The following is an 18,796-nucleotide window of genomic DNA, read 5'->3' on the forward strand; positions in this document are numbered from 1 at the left end:
CTAAATAAAGAAGAAGCTGAAATTGAAGAAGCAGATAAAGAAGAAGCTGAGAAGTTGTGTCTCAGATTTGTAGAATTCATTAAAAAAGAATGATATTGTCCACAACAAATTTTCAATTATAATGAAACTGGTTTATTTTGGAAGTGTATGCCAAACTGTACCTATATCACAAAGGATGAGAAAAATGTTCCTGTGCATAAAGCCATGAAAGACCAATTCATGTTACTTTTGGGAGGTACCGCTTTGTAGGAGGCCTACATGTACGTAGTTTTTAAAATCACTGATATAGTTTTAATATGGCCCTGGAGGGGGTTGCAAGAATTTTTTAACTTGTAAAGGGGTCGCATATTCAAGAAGGTTGAAAAACACTGGTTTAGAAGATCTGACAATAAACATATGGTAATCCACGATGAGTGGATTACCATATGTTTATTGCTAGTGCAGATAAAGAAGAAGCTGAGAAGTTGTGTCTCAGATTTGTACAATTCATTAAAAAAGAATGATATTGTCCACAACAAATTTTCAATTATAATGAAACTGGTTTATTTTGGATGCTAGTGGTAATGCTAGTGGGGTAATATGAAGCTTGTCCCACTTCTTGTCTATCATTCTAAAAACCCTAGAGCATTCAAAAAAAATCCATAATTAAAGAAAGACTGCCAGTGATGTGGAGATCAAATAAAAAAGCATGGGTCATGCAGATTCTTTTCAAAGAATGGCTGTTTGAAGTTTGTGCTCCAAGCATTAAGGATTACTTTCAGACCAATGAATTGCCATTGAAAGCACTGCTGCTATTTGGACAATATACCAGGACACCCAAAAGATCTTGAAGATAATTTGCTGGAAGACTTTCCCTGGCTGACAGTTCAGTTTCTACTTCCGAATACCACTTCGTTGATTCAACCAATGGATCAGGAGGTTATTGTGGATTACAAGAAATTGTACATTTGCACACTGTTCCATCAATGTTTTGAAGCAAGTTCTCTTCAACAATGGCAGTGAAAACATTTTGGAAAAAAATTTGATATTCTTGAAGCTATCTGGCTCATTGAAAAAGCATGGTCAGAAGTTACTCAACAACAGTGAATTCTGCTTGACAAAAGCTGTCCCCCCTGCATTCAGGTAGATGGAGATAATGTCCCTGAAATTATGACAACTGCTAGAGATCTCAAATTAAAGGTAAATGAAGATGACATTGCAGAGCTCATAATAGAACCTGAAACTGATCTGACAACAAAAGAACTCAAACTCTTGAATGAAGAACACCAAGAAACTCAGCAAGATGTGTTTTCTTCTGAAAAAGAAGAAGATGAAAGAGGACCAATGCTGACATATGCTATTAAAGATCTTTTGAAGAAGTGGGAGGATATCAGAACAGTGGTCTTAGAATGGCATCCAAACCAGGTTAAGGTTAATAGGCCTGGAGATCTCTACAATGACAATATTATTAATTACTTCCAAAAAATCCTGAAGAAGAGAGAAAAGCAATCAACATTGGATAGATTCTTTAGTGCCCCAAAAACAAAAAAAACATGAATGATAAAAATGCAAGACTGTATATAATTTTTATTTATTTTTTTAGGGTCTCCACAACAAATTAATCAAATTCCCATAAAAATCTATGGTAAACTGATAATTGGTTAACAAACAATTCAGGTAGAGAACATGGTCCTGGAACAGATTATGCTCATTAACCAATCACACACTGTATTGAAGAATCACTTAATTTATTTTGTTTTACTTTATTTCACTGATTAAAAAATAAATACAATGTATAATGAATTATAATTTTCCATTATAAAATAATATCTTAAATTTTAGAAAAACTTGCTTAATTTCTAATTACAAACTTAAGTTAATATTCTAATACCTAAATATATAAAATTACTTGTCCTGACTGATTGACTAATTGATTCATCATTGCCCAGAGTAAACTGCTCAACCTAGAGGTGAAATTTGGTACACAGTTAGGGTACGTCATAAAAATGAACACTAAGAAGGGATTTTTCGAAATTTCCCTCCGGGGAAGAAGGAGAGGATTAAGGCCTAACCTGAAGAATGGCTTCTACTGTACTATTTTAGATGCAATTTTTTGTTTTTAACTGCATTTTAGTAGGATACCCCGTGGGAATGCACACTAAAAAGGGATTTTTCAAAATTCCTTTCAGGGGAGAGGGAGAGCATTAAGGCTTAATTGGAAGAACGGTTTCTACTATTCTATTTTAGATGTGATTTTTGTTTTCAACTATGTTTAGTCCTCATTGAGTTCTTAGGTGTATTAAATTGATAACATTTCAGACATTGTTATAAACATTTTTATATATTTTGATTTTTTAACCAAATGTTCGAACCGTTTTAAATTCGAATTTGTTATTGCATATTGGTTCAATTATAGAATGATTGTAAACATTCCAGAATAATGTTTAAATTGAAAACAGTTCGTTTGATTCTCGGCAATTCTCATAATTCTCAGTGGTAGGTGTTATATAACAATTACTATGGTTGTTGAAATCTATATATATAAAAATGGACATGGGTGTCCGTATATTTCACTTTCCAGCCAAAACTACACATCGCACATGAATGATGTTTGTATGTGGTAGTAGCCCCAAGTCTCCATTCGTGCACTATGGTGGTTGCGTCTCAATAGCTATAAGGGTGCGAGAGATATGGGGGTTTAAAGTGATTGACTTTGAAGATTTTCTATTTCAGTTTAAAAAATGTTTGAACCATTTGAATACAAATTCGAATTCGTATTCGAATTGGTTCAATTATAGAACGATTGTAAATGTTCCAGAAAATTGATCAAATTGAAAATAGTTCGTTTGACTGGACGTAAAAATTCTCTAATTAGTCTGGAAATGGGGGACCTAATTCTTGCATTCTGTGAAAACAGATAAGATTGGCTATAATGTAATTATCTTAATCTTCACTATCGTTACGTTTTGCCCAGCGAAGCGGGTCCTGGCAGCTAGATTCTAGATTATTTAGAAAAACAGTCTTTTATATATAAAAAACCTATATTACATATAAATAAAAACCCAGCGAAGCGGGTTCTTGCAGCTAGTACTGAATATAAATGGTGTTTGCTTGCAAAATCTGCATGGGCAAAGTCATGGGTAACAGCTAGTAAATGAATATAAATGTTTAAATATTACGCTCCTCATTTTTTCAGTTTAAATGAAATATATTTAACAATAACTTACTGCTACTGTAGATCCATTTTTTCCAGCTCCACCTGTAAAAATTACTGTGAAATATCCACAGAGAGAAAATGATGCAGCAGATGCACCAATAATAACAGGCAACAATTTCAGTTCTATATAAAAAAAAGGTATCTGTAAAAAAATAAATAAATAAAAATTAAATATACAGTTGTTTATATAGCATTTCTAATTGGTAACCAATAAACTAATTACTATCTTAAATTATGAAACTAATGTTCTTCCTAGAATTTTTTGGGCAGGAGGTCAATAAAAACTGACGAGTGAACCCACCTCATATGAATAATCTTATTCTATCTTGAATAACAACCTTGATGTTCCAGTTTAAAATTGATGGTCCTGTTATCATTATTTTGGTCACCACTTTCTTGTATTTTAAAAACTAACTAAATTAGTTGGATTTGATTTTTGTTTTATGTTGCTTATTTAGTAGTTTTTATCATTTTTGATAAAAAAAAATTTCACACACTTATGTGAATATATTTTTTTTAAACCTGATGTATAAACAGAATAGCATTACAACTTATGTTAAAAAAGCACTTTTGCCTATTTTATTTAAAGCTTTATCAGTTAAACAATATTTGAACAGAATAATCAGTACAAGTTCAAAAAACATTCCAGAAATTATAAAAAATTTAAAGTTGCATTCCAAAAGATAAATAAATATATAGAATCCTGATGTTGTGATATAGGATTCCATATATTTATTAAATGTATTTACTTACTGTAGATTGGTGAAAATAATTTTAGCTATATTCATGCAGAGGTGTTAACTGATCTGTTCAAAAGAATCTATTTGTTTAATTTTGAACATGTTTTGGTAAACACACATTAAAAATTGCAATCAAATTATACAAGAAAAATATTTAAAAAGTCATAGCTTTGCATATATGTATACTTCTCCTGAAGTTTATCAGCCAGGAAGCTAGAAATATCATCTAGGGAAGGGCTTAGAAAAATGAGTCTGGGAAGAACATTGTGAAACTACTCTAATATTATTACTATATGAAAATGATTATAAATTATATTTTGTAACATTTAAGCTTAGTAACTAACAAAATTATGGCAGCATTTTATGGTTCAACAACTACATTAATTGATGTACCAGTACTTCTGGCTATTGGAATGTCTTTTCCCAAACTTTTCACAACTATCAAAAGTGATGACTTAAAGTGATTGTTTTTCATTTTATTTTGTTCCTATGTATTAACTTCAGTATGTATTTTGGATGTAATATTCATCCTTTCTCAATTTTAACCAACTGAAGATTAATAATATGCAAGCAACTGTAACTTTCTATATAACTACACTTGTTATCTTTCTTAGGCAGAACTCTTGCAGCCTTCATCTATGGGTTGTGCTTGAATTCTAAAAGAATTGCACTTCCTATGAAAAATACTGAATAAACATGGTTTTAGCAGCTCTCATTTCAATAAGCTTTTGGCAAGTATAGCGAATAGGAATCACAAAGATAATTATCACTGAAGAAGAGTGAAAACTATATAATGAAGGACTAGATGGCTTTCACTATATACCAGTTTGGAAAGCAAGTTTCTATAAATGCCTTGAGAATTTTACTAACAAAAAGATTGCCATTAAGAGAAATTTAACCCTGTTTGATTGTTTAAGGAATAATAAAGAGAAGAGTAAGCAAGGAGAAAAAGCTGGAGTGTATGAAATCCATGTAAAGGATAAAGAAAACACAAAAAAATCTTAAATAGGTACAACCTAAAGGTCACTGGAATGAAGTACAACTAAGAGATCAAAAAATTTGAAAAATGGAGGGACATCTACAGCATTAGCAGAGGAAAGTCTAATAGAGGAAAGAATGGTGAAATGGAATGGAATATACTGATACTGCAAGAAATTATAGAAAAGACAACATAGCCTAGGCAGAGGCTTTGAATTTTTCAGAAAGGTCTACGCAAGTGAGTAATTTCAAGAACTCAGAAACCCTTTCTAATGCATGGAAATGGTATGCAGACAGTAGGTGTACAGAGACCATTTGCTATAAATTTATAATGAGACTTCTTTGTTATATTTGTCATTATCACATTGTTTTTTTAAATTTTGAAAATGTTTTTGAAATTTTTGGGATGCTATATCATCATAAAATTTAAAACTTTAAAGTCATAAGTGTTCTTAACTGTTGATGGTTATCCAACTATAAGAATTTTGAATATGTGTTCAATCTAGTTTTTTACACCGTCTCTGAAGATGAGCTGTCTAGTTTGAAAGTATTAAGTCATTTTTGAATTTTTCTGTAGTCCTAAAGAATGTGTGGAATTGTTTATTTAAAAATCCATAGGGGTTTTATGTGAGTTAATTAACAGGCAATGCTGACCATTAAAATACGATGGTTAAAAATGTGATACAGTCAACTCCTTTTAAACTGCCCCTCCATATACCATCAATATACCACCACCTCGGGTTTTCTGCCAAAAGCCACAGAAAACACAACTTGTTCATAATAAGTCAATAATATAAATAATCACCTTGCTTTCCAGTATTCACCAACCACGTTTTAAAATAAAGTAGTCATTTTTCCATATGAAATATTTCAAATAAACAACCACAATTTTTTTTTATCATCACAAAAATTAATTAAAATATTGTGGCAATGGGAGTTCCCACATCTTTAAAATGTGATAAACAAGTGGTTTTATCATGAGTAATGGTTTTTCCCTTATGTAATTGATGGTTAGGAGTGAGTGAGGCATTGTGGTGCAGTAAAGATCTGAACTTGGCCCGAATAATGATTACAGAGAGCTGAATGCACATTCTTACAGCCAACTCTAAAACCCTTTAATTTGTTTTGTATGGTGAATTTTTGCTGTAGAATACACACAGTACTGTATACTGTGACTATTTTAGTCTTTCACACAATGGAGAATAAAACTTCTTAGAAAAAAGCAAGAAATCTGTGCATATAGTGAAACCATTCATTATGCTCTCAAAAGTATAAAAATGTAAATAGATATTTATGCATAGTAGGAGATATTTTAAACCAAAAATGAAGCCACTAGAAAACTGAAAACTAGAAAGTATATTGAACTCAAAAAAGCATTAGTGATGTGGATTGTGCAAATAAATGCAAAGAATGGCATTGTCACAGATGATGTGATAAGAAAGCAAGCAGAAATATTTGGGCAGCAGATAAATATAAGCAATTTTAGTTACAGCAATGGTTGGCTGTATCAGTTTTAACAGCATCATGGTTTATCAAAGCAAAAGAAACATGGTGAAGTTGACTTGAATGTTGTAAAGTAAGAACTAGTGAGAACAATAATAGAGCAGTGTGATAAGAAAGATGTATAACTTGAATGAAACTGCTTTATTTTATTGATTACAACCTGACAAAACTATTGCTCATTCACCCATGAAAGGACACAAGAAGAATAAAGCTAGAATTTGTTGTAATTCAAATGGTAGTGACAAGAGAAATGTAACTGTTATTGAAAGATCCACAAAGCCCTGTTGTTTTTAAAAACTTCTATCCTTCTATTTATTGTCACTTCAGGTAGAACAAAAAGGTGGATGACAGCCCTACTTTTCCAAGAATTTGCTAAAGATTTTAATAGATAAAATACCCAGTATTTTATTTATGGATATGGCTACACTGGCCAAACTTCACAGAAAATTGATTTTAACAGGAATGTGATGAGAGAAACTTACAATGTCCTGCTTCTAATTGATAGTATACCCTGTCATAAGACAGTCAATCTGACCTGGAAATACAATTGTTTCCAGCGAACTGCACAGGAATTTTGTAATTCACTTGACACTGTCATAATAAAAGTTTTAAATCTAACTACAGATGTCATGAAGTAAGGAAACTTATCAAATGCCTCAATGAAAAACTTCCTATTGAGATGTCCCTGAAATCTGATCTGCAGCTAACTAAAAAATCATGTAATGAAGCAATATCAGGACAATAAAAAATTGCTGGCTACACACTGGCCTGTTCAGAGAGAAGGCACAAACTGACAAGGATTATAATAATAGCATTTGAATGTTACGCAGTAAGCTCAGTGAATGTTAGGCAATGAGATATTCATTTTAATTTTTAATGTTGCACTTCACTTTCTTTAGATTTTGTTTAATTAATAAGTGCTTCATATTTTTCAACTGGGCATAACTCCAAACAATTTGTGGATTTACTTCCTTAAGTACTAAATCAATGTTTTTCTTTTTGAACCAATCCAATGTCTTCTTTCCATAATGAAGCTTGGCCATCTGGCAAGAATAAAGGAGGATTCATGTGCTTACTGATAAATGGCAACAGGCACATTGCAAGACATTTCTCAATATCTCAGTTAATTATTTAATCTTATCTTATACAATATGTTAATGGTCCCTTGACCTACCAAAAACTTACTCCTCCAGCCACAAGTACACATTGTATGCCACATGAAATTTTTTTTAATTTTGACTGTTTTTTTCTCTGAAATAATTCAGAGAAAATCACTTGTTTATATTTCATTGCAGCATAAAACTGCAATGTAGAAAATGCTAAAAGTTACCTATAAAAATAAAGATAATTTAACTACTTATCTCAAAAAGCCAAACTAATTTTTATTAAGAAACATTTTCTCTTATAAGAACATCAGTTCAACTTCCCAAATGAAATATTGTTCATCATCAAGACATCAGATCAGGTATTTTTAATTCTGAACATCTTCTAGATTCAAATTCAAATACAGTATTCTATTTCAAACATTGAGCTGAAGATGTTCTTGTAAAAGCTCAAAAATGTTTCTTAATAAAAATTAGTTTGGCTTCCTGAAAAAAGCAGTTAAATTATCTTTATTAATATGGTGCCAAGTTTGTATAATATCTGTGATAATATAAAAAATGAAACAAATTGAATAAAAATTAATCAATATACTGTCATACTGATTGGTAGTTGCAGCATAATTCATATATTGTACAGTAGTTCCATGACTTTAGGCATCTTTATGACTTGGAAAAAGGAGTTCCTAGCATGTCTATAAATTGTTAACATTCGACAATTTTGGTTTTTGGTGGTTTTGAACATTTTTGCTTCAACTAAAGTGTGGAGTATTCTTGAGATATTGTAATGTCTATCTAAGGCTGAGGTTATATTGGGAATGGTGTGCATGTCCAGCATGTCTTGCATTATGGAGGAAACTGTACACTATAAAGTTCTGTTTGTATGCTAATCTCATCTGTATCATTCTCTTCAGAAAATGGAAACAGTATTAGTAAATATATAGAATGTATATCATGTAATCCTCCCACAGCAATTAAAGAGCACAAGTATGATATAAAAAAAGCATTCTGCACTGCAATCATAGATATCCTTTTGACTATTATGAGAAAACTGTATACTTTAGTGATGCAAAACTTCTCAGGATCACCAAAAACCAAAATGTGAAAAAATTATTGAAAAGTTAACAGTTTATAGACTTTAAATTATATTTATTATGTTGTAACTATTAACCAATACATCAATGTAGAGTATCAATTAATATTTATTTTATTTTTTATGCTATTCTTTTTTATTTTATTTTTATTTCTATTAATGTTTATATAAATGCTTTTACATTCAAACTGAAATTTCCAATAGTGAGGTTGCAGCCAAAGTTTTCATCTCTAAAATGTGAATGCCAAACGTCGCTATCTTATAAGCAGCACTCAATGTTCACATTTTACAGATGAAAACTTCGGCTGCAACCTCACTATTATTACACTAAATGAATGTATATTTAAAATTTAAATGTTATAAGTTATGTTCCAATATTAATTTCATATGTATCCTAATGATTAGCTGCTAGAATATCTGAAAACATTTGAGAAAATAAATAATTTTGTTGATGAAGACTTATCTAGTAATTAAATTATTTTTGAATTAGAATGAACATTTTAAATAATTTCAAAACAAATATTTATAACTTCAATAAAAACACATTTAGAACACTTTACCTTAAAAAAATTTTTGATTATTTTTTTGTGAAAACATTTTTCTCATATAATAATACTGCAGAGAAAGTAAAAACAGTAAATCATATAATTTTTATACTCACTCTTGTTGACCAAACTCCTGGTCCTAATATTGCAGAAACAAGAAGTATAATTATAATGGTAAACTGTACTTCTGTGACATCAAACCTACATTAAAAAATATATGAATGAATTTAATTAAACTTAAGAATCAATTAATTTAAAAGAATTACATTAAATGCAAACTGAAAAGCAAACAATTACATATACAGTAGAGCGTCATTTATCCGAAACGTCGGTTATCCGAAAGCATTCCAGTCAGCAAATTTAAATTTTCACTAGTGCTGTGGCACTGAAATCATGGGCTATATCTTGGGCTACTCCAATATTTTTTTTGTTGGTGTGTGTGTTTTAGTTGGAAGCACTAGCACTTTTGTGTGGTGTTTTTCTGAGGATTGTGTGTCGTTCTGAATTGAACGTTTTTGATACTAGATCAACTTCTAAAGTATATTTTTTTGGTTTTCGTATTTTTCAATATATTTATTTTGTTTGTACAAAATAAAAAAATAATTTTTAATGATACAATAGCACGATTATTATTTTAAAAAGTTTTTGTTAGGCTTAACATCGATGAAAATTCAACACGAAGCGACACACAACAGAGAAAAATTTCAACATGGGATAGGTTAATATATTTTTTCGTACATAATCAGTTATCCAAACAACCCCAGTCCCCAATTGATTTGGATAAACGACACTCTACTGTATAAGCAAAATAAGTAACATTTATATTTGATTATAAGCTGACTAAATTAATTTGGTAAAAAATTGTCGGAACTAAAAGTTTTTAAATTTACAAAATTTAAGAAAATTCTTAAAAAAGACAATACAAAAATATGTCTTCTCACTTGTCCTCTCACATGCACATGAGGAAAATAGCAGTTCTATGGCAGAGTCAACATTTTATTTGAGGCTACTCATCCACCTCAATATGTAAAAACGTTAAAAGATCCCTCTGGCAATGGCACAATATTAAAAAATAAATACATTGTAATACTGTTATTTTCCTCATGTGCATGAGAAAGGACAAAGACACATTTTTGTATTGTCTTCTTAACAATTTAAAAATTGTTAGTCCTGGCAATTTTTTATCAAATATATTTATTTCTTGGGAGTTGGAGGGTTATCCCTTTCATACTGAGAACTGTTTACAAACCAGTGGCTGAATGACTCAACAAATGTAGGTCACTCAACAAACATTGTTTAAAAAATTTGCCAAAAATCAAATTTTAACCATAGATATAGTAAATAAATGTGATTTTTTTTCTATATTATTAGTAGTTTTAGGTACAGTATTTTCAATTATTTGTATTATAAATTTTAAAAAATGAAATGTCGTGACTTTTCATTTACAACTTAAAAATTTATGAATTTTGAAATAGCATAAAATTTTCTGGTTTCTTCATTCATTTCTCACACTAAGCCAGCAAGATAGCAAACATTGTTATGTATGTTTTTGTATAAGATTTATGCATGTGGTATTATTGGTTCTCAAATAATAAATTAAAAGTTTAATATTTTATAATTATTCAACATGTATTCAGTTAACCCCCGTATAACACAGTACTTTTATAGCATGGGTTCACTCTAACATGGTTCAGGAATTGGGTAAAACCCTTGAACAATGTGAAATGTAATAAAGGGTGCATTCTTTTATACCCCACATAACTCCGCACAAGCATTCTAATTGTTTTCGTGGCTTCTTTGAATGCTCTTTCAACAAATAATCCATTTAATGGTTAAATTATACAATTGGGACCCTTCTTTTGCCTCTAAAAGCTCATTTTAGAATTATCAATTCCTCCATCACGATACTATTGATAGTGCAGCCGCGGCCATCTTTCTTTCACCGTCGTTCCTAAATGCCTACAAACAGCAGCGCACTCCCGTTGCAGAGCAACCGCTATTAACAAACGCACCCAAAAACTGTTACCAGTTGATGATGCTCATGCTGAGATCATCATATAGGATGAATAATCCTCTGGTAAAATATTTACTTAAATAATAAATAAGTATTTTACCTATGAAAAAAAATGAATAATAAATCTGATTTAAATAAGGATTTAACAGCATGTTTTTTAATTTTTGGAACCTAACCCCCTTTTCACACTAGTTCTTTGTTTTGTATAACACGGATTCACATAACACGGCAATTTTTTGGAACATAACTCCCGTGTTATACAGGGGTTACCTGTACTTATTTTAAATAAAAGTAAATAAATATTTCTCTTACTTTCCAAAATGTAATGTTCCTGATACATAGGTTTGCCAATGGGCACAATAAAATAATGTCATTGCAGCAAAACACTGAAAGAACATCCATGCTGGATAAGTACCTAATTCTGTAGCTATACATACTCCAAGTGAAACAAAAACTGAAATAAAAATTTTGTACATAAAATTTGTAAAATAATAAAATTTTTTAAGATTTTTATTTTAAACATTATATCTAAACAGTATTTAGAAGTGCCAAGTTTAATATTTTTTACTACTGAATATTACATTTTGCATCATAAATTTTGCATATTATAACAAAAAGAATTTACTAACTTAAATATTGTCATTAAACACAGTTTAGGCTCAAAATCTTATAAAATTTTATTTAAAAGTAATATTTATTTATGAGATGTAAAACAAATCTTATTTATTTAAGTATCTTTTATTTGTGTTTAAGTGCAGAAAACATTATCCTTAATTATTATCTCTCCAAAATATGATGAACTAAAGTTATAACAATGTCAAATTTTAGATTCAATTTAGTTGTGCTTACTTCTCATAAATTTAATTTACTGAGATGTAAGCATTGGAAGGTAGCAAAAGAGAATTTTCATTTATACTTAAATTTAGTTAGTTATTTGCTTTTCCATTTGTTCAGTTATTTTTAGTTTCAAGGATTGAGTTAAGTTAAAAACTGCTATCTCAAGACTTTTCAACTAGATATTCATTTGAATAATTTCATACAAACATTTAAATAATGAATGGAATTATTTCTCAATAATTTTGGATTGAAATATGACTAAACTAGCTTCTTACTGAATCACTGGAACAAATCACAATCAAGAACCATTTGGAATTTTGTTAGTTAAAAACCTGAAGCAGACCTTGGGTAAGGTCGAAAAACGTTCATTAGATGTTTTCATTAAAATTGTGTTACTGGATTTTGAAGGTTCTTGATTGTGACCTTTCTTTCCTTTTCTCTTATCCAGAGCACTTTGGCTTTGTTAACATAAATTTTCATTTTGAAGGCCATACATCCCCTCTAAAGTCCACTCAGGATCTTTCTCATTTTACTCTCGTCCTCTGCCAGAATTGCCACATCATCAGCATACCTTAGGCACTGAATCTGCCTTCTCCTGACTTTAATGCCTTTCTCTTTCCCTAGATATTCCATAATCATCTCTTCCAAGTGTAAATTGAAAAGAAGCAGTGACAGACAACACCCTTTTCAATCTTGATTTCCTCACTGTATTGACCACTGGAACTATTGCTCTCTGATATTTGTACAAGTTTAGTATTAATCTCTTGTCCTTCCAATCTATTCCTTTCTTTCTTAAAATGTCAATCAATCTTTTCCAGTCAATTCTGTCAAACTCCCCCTCTAGATCTATAAAACACACAACATTCTCTTTCCTTTTTCAATGTATTGTTCTATGGTTCTCAGTACCCATATTGCATCTCTAGTGCCTTTCTGAATCAAAACTGTTCTTGCCTTATGAGTGGGTTCATTTTCCACGTGTTCAGCATGCATTAAGTGAAAAAAAACCAAATCGAGTATAATTTTGTCTGACAAAAGCAGGCAGTTCTAAGGTTTCATTTTATTTTTAAATTAGTTACTCATGTTTATCACAGAAAACTTTTTACAAATGAGAAAATTAAAGTTAAAATAAAAATATTTGTTATTAACCAAAAATTTGTTCTAGTGAGTGGAGATTGTCCTGTCAAGTATCAAGGTACCACTGTATTTCATTAACAAGATTTTGATATACATGGTAGCATCAAAGAATTAATTCATTGTGTTAATCAAAAGATACCTGTATACTGTATAACGAAAACCTGTCTACTATGGAAGAAGTGCTGATCCATGGATTCGATTATAGACAGGTTTAATTGTATAAGTCTTCAAGTTATACATTTTTAAATCGTTTTAACTTGTCCTTTTAATGTTAAGTAATTTAAGTTAAATCAATGAAACGAGAATTTCTTTTAACTGTAGTCTTATTTATTTACTTTTCATGTTGTCAGTTTAGAAAAGCTGCAAACTAATTACAATAAGCAGAATCACTTAAACAATTATTTTAAGTGTGGTTTAAATTAAATTAATAGTATATTTTATTTAAATTCATTTATAAATACCTGTAGATAATGAATCACAACCATGATCAAATAATTCACCTAGAGGTGAACTAGTTCCAGTTCTTCTTGCTTGTTTACCATCACATGCATCTAATGTCTGATAGATAAACATACCTAAAGCACATAAGACAAATGTCCATCTTGGTGCCTATAAAATTAGAAATTTCTTATAAAAAAGGGGATTTAATGGTGGATTAAAAGGGGATTATAAAAATGTTTTAAAGATTATCTTAAACAAGTGAAAAGAATATCTTAATAATAAAATATTAAAGCAGTTCATATAGAGAACTTGCATGATCATCATCTCACATGACTCATCATTGCTCCACCTCCTGCGCCATATTTGTGCAATGCTGTTCATGGAAGTGCATATCATTTGGCTTGCGTCTGAATGTTTATCGTGTTTAGATGGTAAAACATGCAATTTACTTTCCCTGCTCTGTTATATATATATCATAAAGTAACTATGGGATATGGGATCATTTTTACATTTTTGGACTCAGAAAACCTTGAAACATCGAGAAATGCAAAACAAAAAAAAATTTGAGGTTTTATCTGTATATGGATGTGTGTGGAGTGGACAGATTTTGTTCACTCAATTTCAAGCTTAATAATTCCCATGACTTTTGTCGAAAATTTCTGAAATTTTGCAGGTAGGTTTGTATATTAGGGGGATCGATGCTACTAAATTTTGGTAGTTAAAAGTCAAGGGGATCATGGAACATATCTTGAGTAGGGTTGGACTTAAGATTTTACTTGTTATTAACATTTATAATTTTAATAAAATTCACCTCTACCCTCAAAATTAAGCCTTCCACCATTTTATAACAACTAAAAATAATAAAACTTTTTTATAACAAAATCTCATAATATAAAATTTATTTTTTAATTAAGATCTCACAACAGCTAGGAAAGTTATGCACCTCATTGCTAGCTTTTTTATTAGGTTATTTAATAACTCTTACTAGTCAAGATGCCAACTGGTACAGAAGTAAACTTTTAATTTATAGTGGAGTTGATTCTTATGAAAGACTCAAATTTGCTTTTAGAGGATCGTAATTGATGGTCAAAGATAGAATATGGTAACACCTTGTCTTAATAATCCACCTTGTCTTATTTTTAACTCAACCACACAAAAGCATACAAATCACTTAAAGCTCAATTTTGTCGCAAATGGCTGGGTTGATACAAAGATTTTGGTAAACAGTTCTTCAGAACATACCTTTCCTAGCAAGAACAAGCTAATCAACAAGAGCTGACCACAGAAGGTCAACTCCCTATACTTCCTATGTTAAAGAAAGTAAACAACCCAACTGATTTGGAAGTTAGTGGCACCAAGATCACCTTGTGTCATTAGACATGACAACACAAATCATCAATGACATTACTATTTAAATTAGATTTCAATGCACATGTGAGAAAGATACCACTTCCATTTTTAGGTATGCACCATAGTGAATTTAAATCAAATTAATTAATAAAAAAAAATACAAACACTTAATGAAAACTCAATACATTATAATAAAGCTTGTTAATTGACATTCACGTAATATAAATGGCATCCAAGAGTTCATGTTCAAGTCAAATTAAACAAAAATTTATTATATATAATACAGTATTACATTATACATGGCATCCAAGAAGTTTTGTTTAAAGGTGCTTAAATCAAATTAAATAACAGTATTACATTATACATAATATTACATTGCATTTATAGGCATTTTTATGTATATAATAAACTTCCCAAAACCTGATACATAGATACTCAACCAAATGACAGCCATAATAATTTGGCTATAAATTATTAATACTAGCAAATTTATAGCCTGATTAATTACAACAATTGTTTGGTTCAATAACAAGGCATTTTTATGCATGAAACACAGCTAAAAAGTTAAAAATAATAAACCAGCAACAAGTTGCTCAACTTTCCTGGCAACATTTAAAATTCTGGTGGTTCCATCTGTTATCATGTTTTATTTTAATTTTGAGGGTAGTGATGAGTTTTATAAAAAATTGTAAATGCTAATGATGAGTAAAATTGTCATTAAGTTCAATCCTACTAGAAATACACACAACCCTCATTACTTCCCCACTTCCTTGATCTTCAATCACCACAAGTTAATAGCATCAATCTCCCTAATACATAAACCTCCCTGAAAAATTTCAGAAACTTTCAACAAAAAGCACAGGAATTATTAAGCTTCAAACTCATGCCCCAAACAAACACATATACTAATATCCATACATACAAAAATTACCCTCAAACTTTTTTGCCTTTCCCAACATTTCAAGCTGTCCTGAATCCAAAAATGTAAAAATCTTGGCAGGTCATTTTTTGACCAATCACCATACTTACCCTCTGTTATATATAACAGCTGGAAAAATAAAAATGCTTTATTTTAAGGGTCAGGAATGACTTAATCCATTTTATATTGTTTTTTTAATGAAAAATTTGTTTCAGTTTCAGAAGAAATCAAGTTTAAAACAACTTTTAGAAATGAGTTATGTTCAAAAACCAAGATTACCTAGCACAAGTTCTTAAGGGACAATGAGAACATTTTACAATTTAATTCAATTCTTGCATTTAAATATTTCCATCTTTAATTATAACTACTTTGGATTAAGCCTAGCAAGAAAACATTTTATGTATGTGAAAATGATTTTACTATTAAAACAATGAATGCAATAACCTGGTGTAGTTTAAGGGTTAAAAAAAAAAAATACTAAAGCCTGTTCAAAATGAAAACCTACCAAAACAAAAAATATTTCAATGCCATGTGATTCCAATTATGTAGGCATTGTATTAAATTTATTGTCTCTAAACTAAAACAAAGAGAAAAACACAACAAACTTAAAACTTCAGGAGTGGTATATAACATCAATGATCAAAATGTTATAGCATCTGATCAAAATGTTCAAAATCAAAATAGCAGTAAAAAGGAATCAAAGAACATGAAAAGTCTATCAGATTGGAAAATAAAGAATTGCAATAGATTCAACACTGTAGAAATTTAATTGTAAAATTGATAAAAATAATATAGAGATATTGCATAAAGAAAATAATTTAATTAAACAAAGAATTAAAAAACACTATAGTACAATGAAATATGTAAATAATATCAATTTGAATAGTGGGATGGCAATGCACTGGATGCATGCTGAGATAAGATAACATGGTATAAAATCCCAACAGGAAGTGATCGATGTGATTCCACTGACAAGTCCTTAACTAAAGGTGAAATGCATTAGGAGAACGTTTTAAAAGTTTAAATAAATTTACATAATTTTTAAAAGTGTCAGTGTTTTGTTCTCAAAGCTGGTTAAAGATTGAGTGCTTTAACTCAAAAAAAAATTTTTTTTTTTAAAGTTTTCTTCTATACTTTTTTTCATACAAAATAACCAACTCTGATAATTTTTATTGTTTTCTAGAATTTTTTTTTCTATCCCTTTCAAATGACTGAGTGAGGAACACTTCCCTCATCATAGTTACATTGTTTTTCTTTTGACTTTCACTTGACTTGTGTTTTAGATTCTGCACATGTCTTTCTTCTTGACAATTGACAATTTTCATCAACCTTACTCTTGCTTTCACAAAAGTTCTATCTATTACAATCTACGATTCCACGAATTTAAAATTCTTTAGTGACTGAACACAACTTGCAGGTTAAGGTTTTTGCTTTACTTATTTTCCTAAAGATGAACTGCCAAGCTTCTGCTTTTTTAGCTATTGGGAGAATGCTTTGCTTGAGTAGTGTTGCCCTATCACATGTGACAAAAGCTACAGAAAATTCTGGAGAAAGAATAGCAAACTTTGCAAATATTTTTTTGTTTAAGACATTATGAAAACAATAAATTTATAATATGTACCATTGTCCCCATATGATCAGTTCCCAGCAGCAGATTCACATACATACACACATACAAGAAAGACAGACATCGGCCATACACGACGTGTTTAGCCGGGAAAAAAGAAAGTAAGGAAAAGGGGAGGGGAAGAAGGAAGCAGAGAAGATAGACAGTACAGAAAGGTAGGATCCCTCTGAATGGCATACATAAGGCTACAGTACCCTCTACATTTGATATTGGCGTACAGGTTTTAGACTGCAAGGCCATAGTCCCTGAAAGGTCTAAAAGTAAACCTGAGTGTAGCGAACAAAATAATTGAGTGCCACCATGAATAGCTAAGTGTAGAAGTTAGTGCCAAATGGCTGTTAGTAGGAAGACTTATATCTACTTAATACAAGTATACCTAGAGTTACGTCGTTCTCGATTATACGTTGTTTGTCAAAAAATATATGGAAAAATAAAAATCAAATTTAAGTCATTTTATTTGACTTTATGTCCTTCCACCACAAATATTGAAGTCGTAATATCACTAGAAAAGCGTTATCTATACTAATATTATAAAGAGATAATGTTTGTAAGTAAGTTTGTTTGCAGCAGGTAATCTCCGAAACTACTCATTCGATTTCAAAATTTCTTTCACCAATATTTAGAAAGGAACTTCAGGGTGGACATAGGATGTATATTATTCCGTTAAACATTCATATAAATTAAATGATACCATCTAGGGTTAAGGCTTTTATGTCCAACAGATGGCGCTACAAGTACGCGCCCTAAGTTTGCTTTTCTGCAAGGCATTATGCTTTTCTGTGAAAATGAACTAAAGCAGATCATCTTCTATCTATTTATATAAATAAAAATGTAATGTTCGTTTGTTCCTACCGATTCCTTTGAAATTTTGACACAACGCTGCATTCAAAAACGCATGTGTTTTTATATAATACTGGCAGACCCCGCCACGCATTGTTGTGGCTCAAAATGTATCTATTATAAATTTATAACACTTTCCCTGTGGGGCGGAAAATTTTTCGAAAAATTTCTTCTTAGTGTACATTCTGTTGATGTACCCTGTTAAAACGCAATCAAAAACGCAAAAAAACTGCATCTAAAATAGTATAAATAGAAGCAGAGTTCTTTATGGTAAGCCTTAATCCTAACCATCTCCCTTCACTGGGGGGAATTTCGACACATATATTATATAAAAACACGTGCGTATTGGAATGCAGCATTGTGTCAAAATTTCAAAGGAATCAGTAGGAACAAACGAACATTACATTTTTATTTATATAAATAGATAGAAGATGATCTGCTTTAGTTCATTTTCACAGAAAAGCATAATGCCTCACAGA

At 30.4% G+C, this 18,796-nt stretch overlaps 1 protein-coding gene across 2 annotated transcripts in view; it reads right to left on the reverse strand.

The window, feature by feature from the left end:
- The window catches only part of LOC111624614 (choline/ethanolaminephosphotransferase 1-like), a 74,208-nt gene that overhangs the window by 51,830 nt on the left and 3,582 nt on the right, over window positions 1-18,796 (reverse strand). For both annotated transcript variants that reach the window (XM_023367513.1, XM_023367514.1), the window contains exons 2-5: window positions 13,602-13,749; window positions 11,482-11,623; window positions 9,272-9,356; window positions 3,207-3,338 (exon numbers count right to left, since the gene is read on the reverse strand). In XM_023367513.1, coding sequence (XP_023223281.1) covers window positions 3,207-3,338; window positions 9,272-9,356; window positions 11,482-11,623; window positions 13,602-13,749 — 507 coding nt within the window. The remainder of the gene's footprint in view (window positions 1-3,206; window positions 3,339-9,271; window positions 9,357-11,481; window positions 11,624-13,601; window positions 13,750-18,796) is intronic.

The sequence above is a fragment of the Centruroides sculpturatus genome, unplaced genomic scaffold, assembly GCF_000671375.1.
Source record: "Centruroides sculpturatus isolate CEXI.00-Female unplaced genomic scaffold, Cexi_2.0 scaffold56, whole genome shotgun sequence".
Taxonomy (NCBI): Eukaryota; Metazoa; Arthropoda; class Arachnida; order Scorpiones; family Buthidae; genus Centruroides; species Centruroides sculpturatus.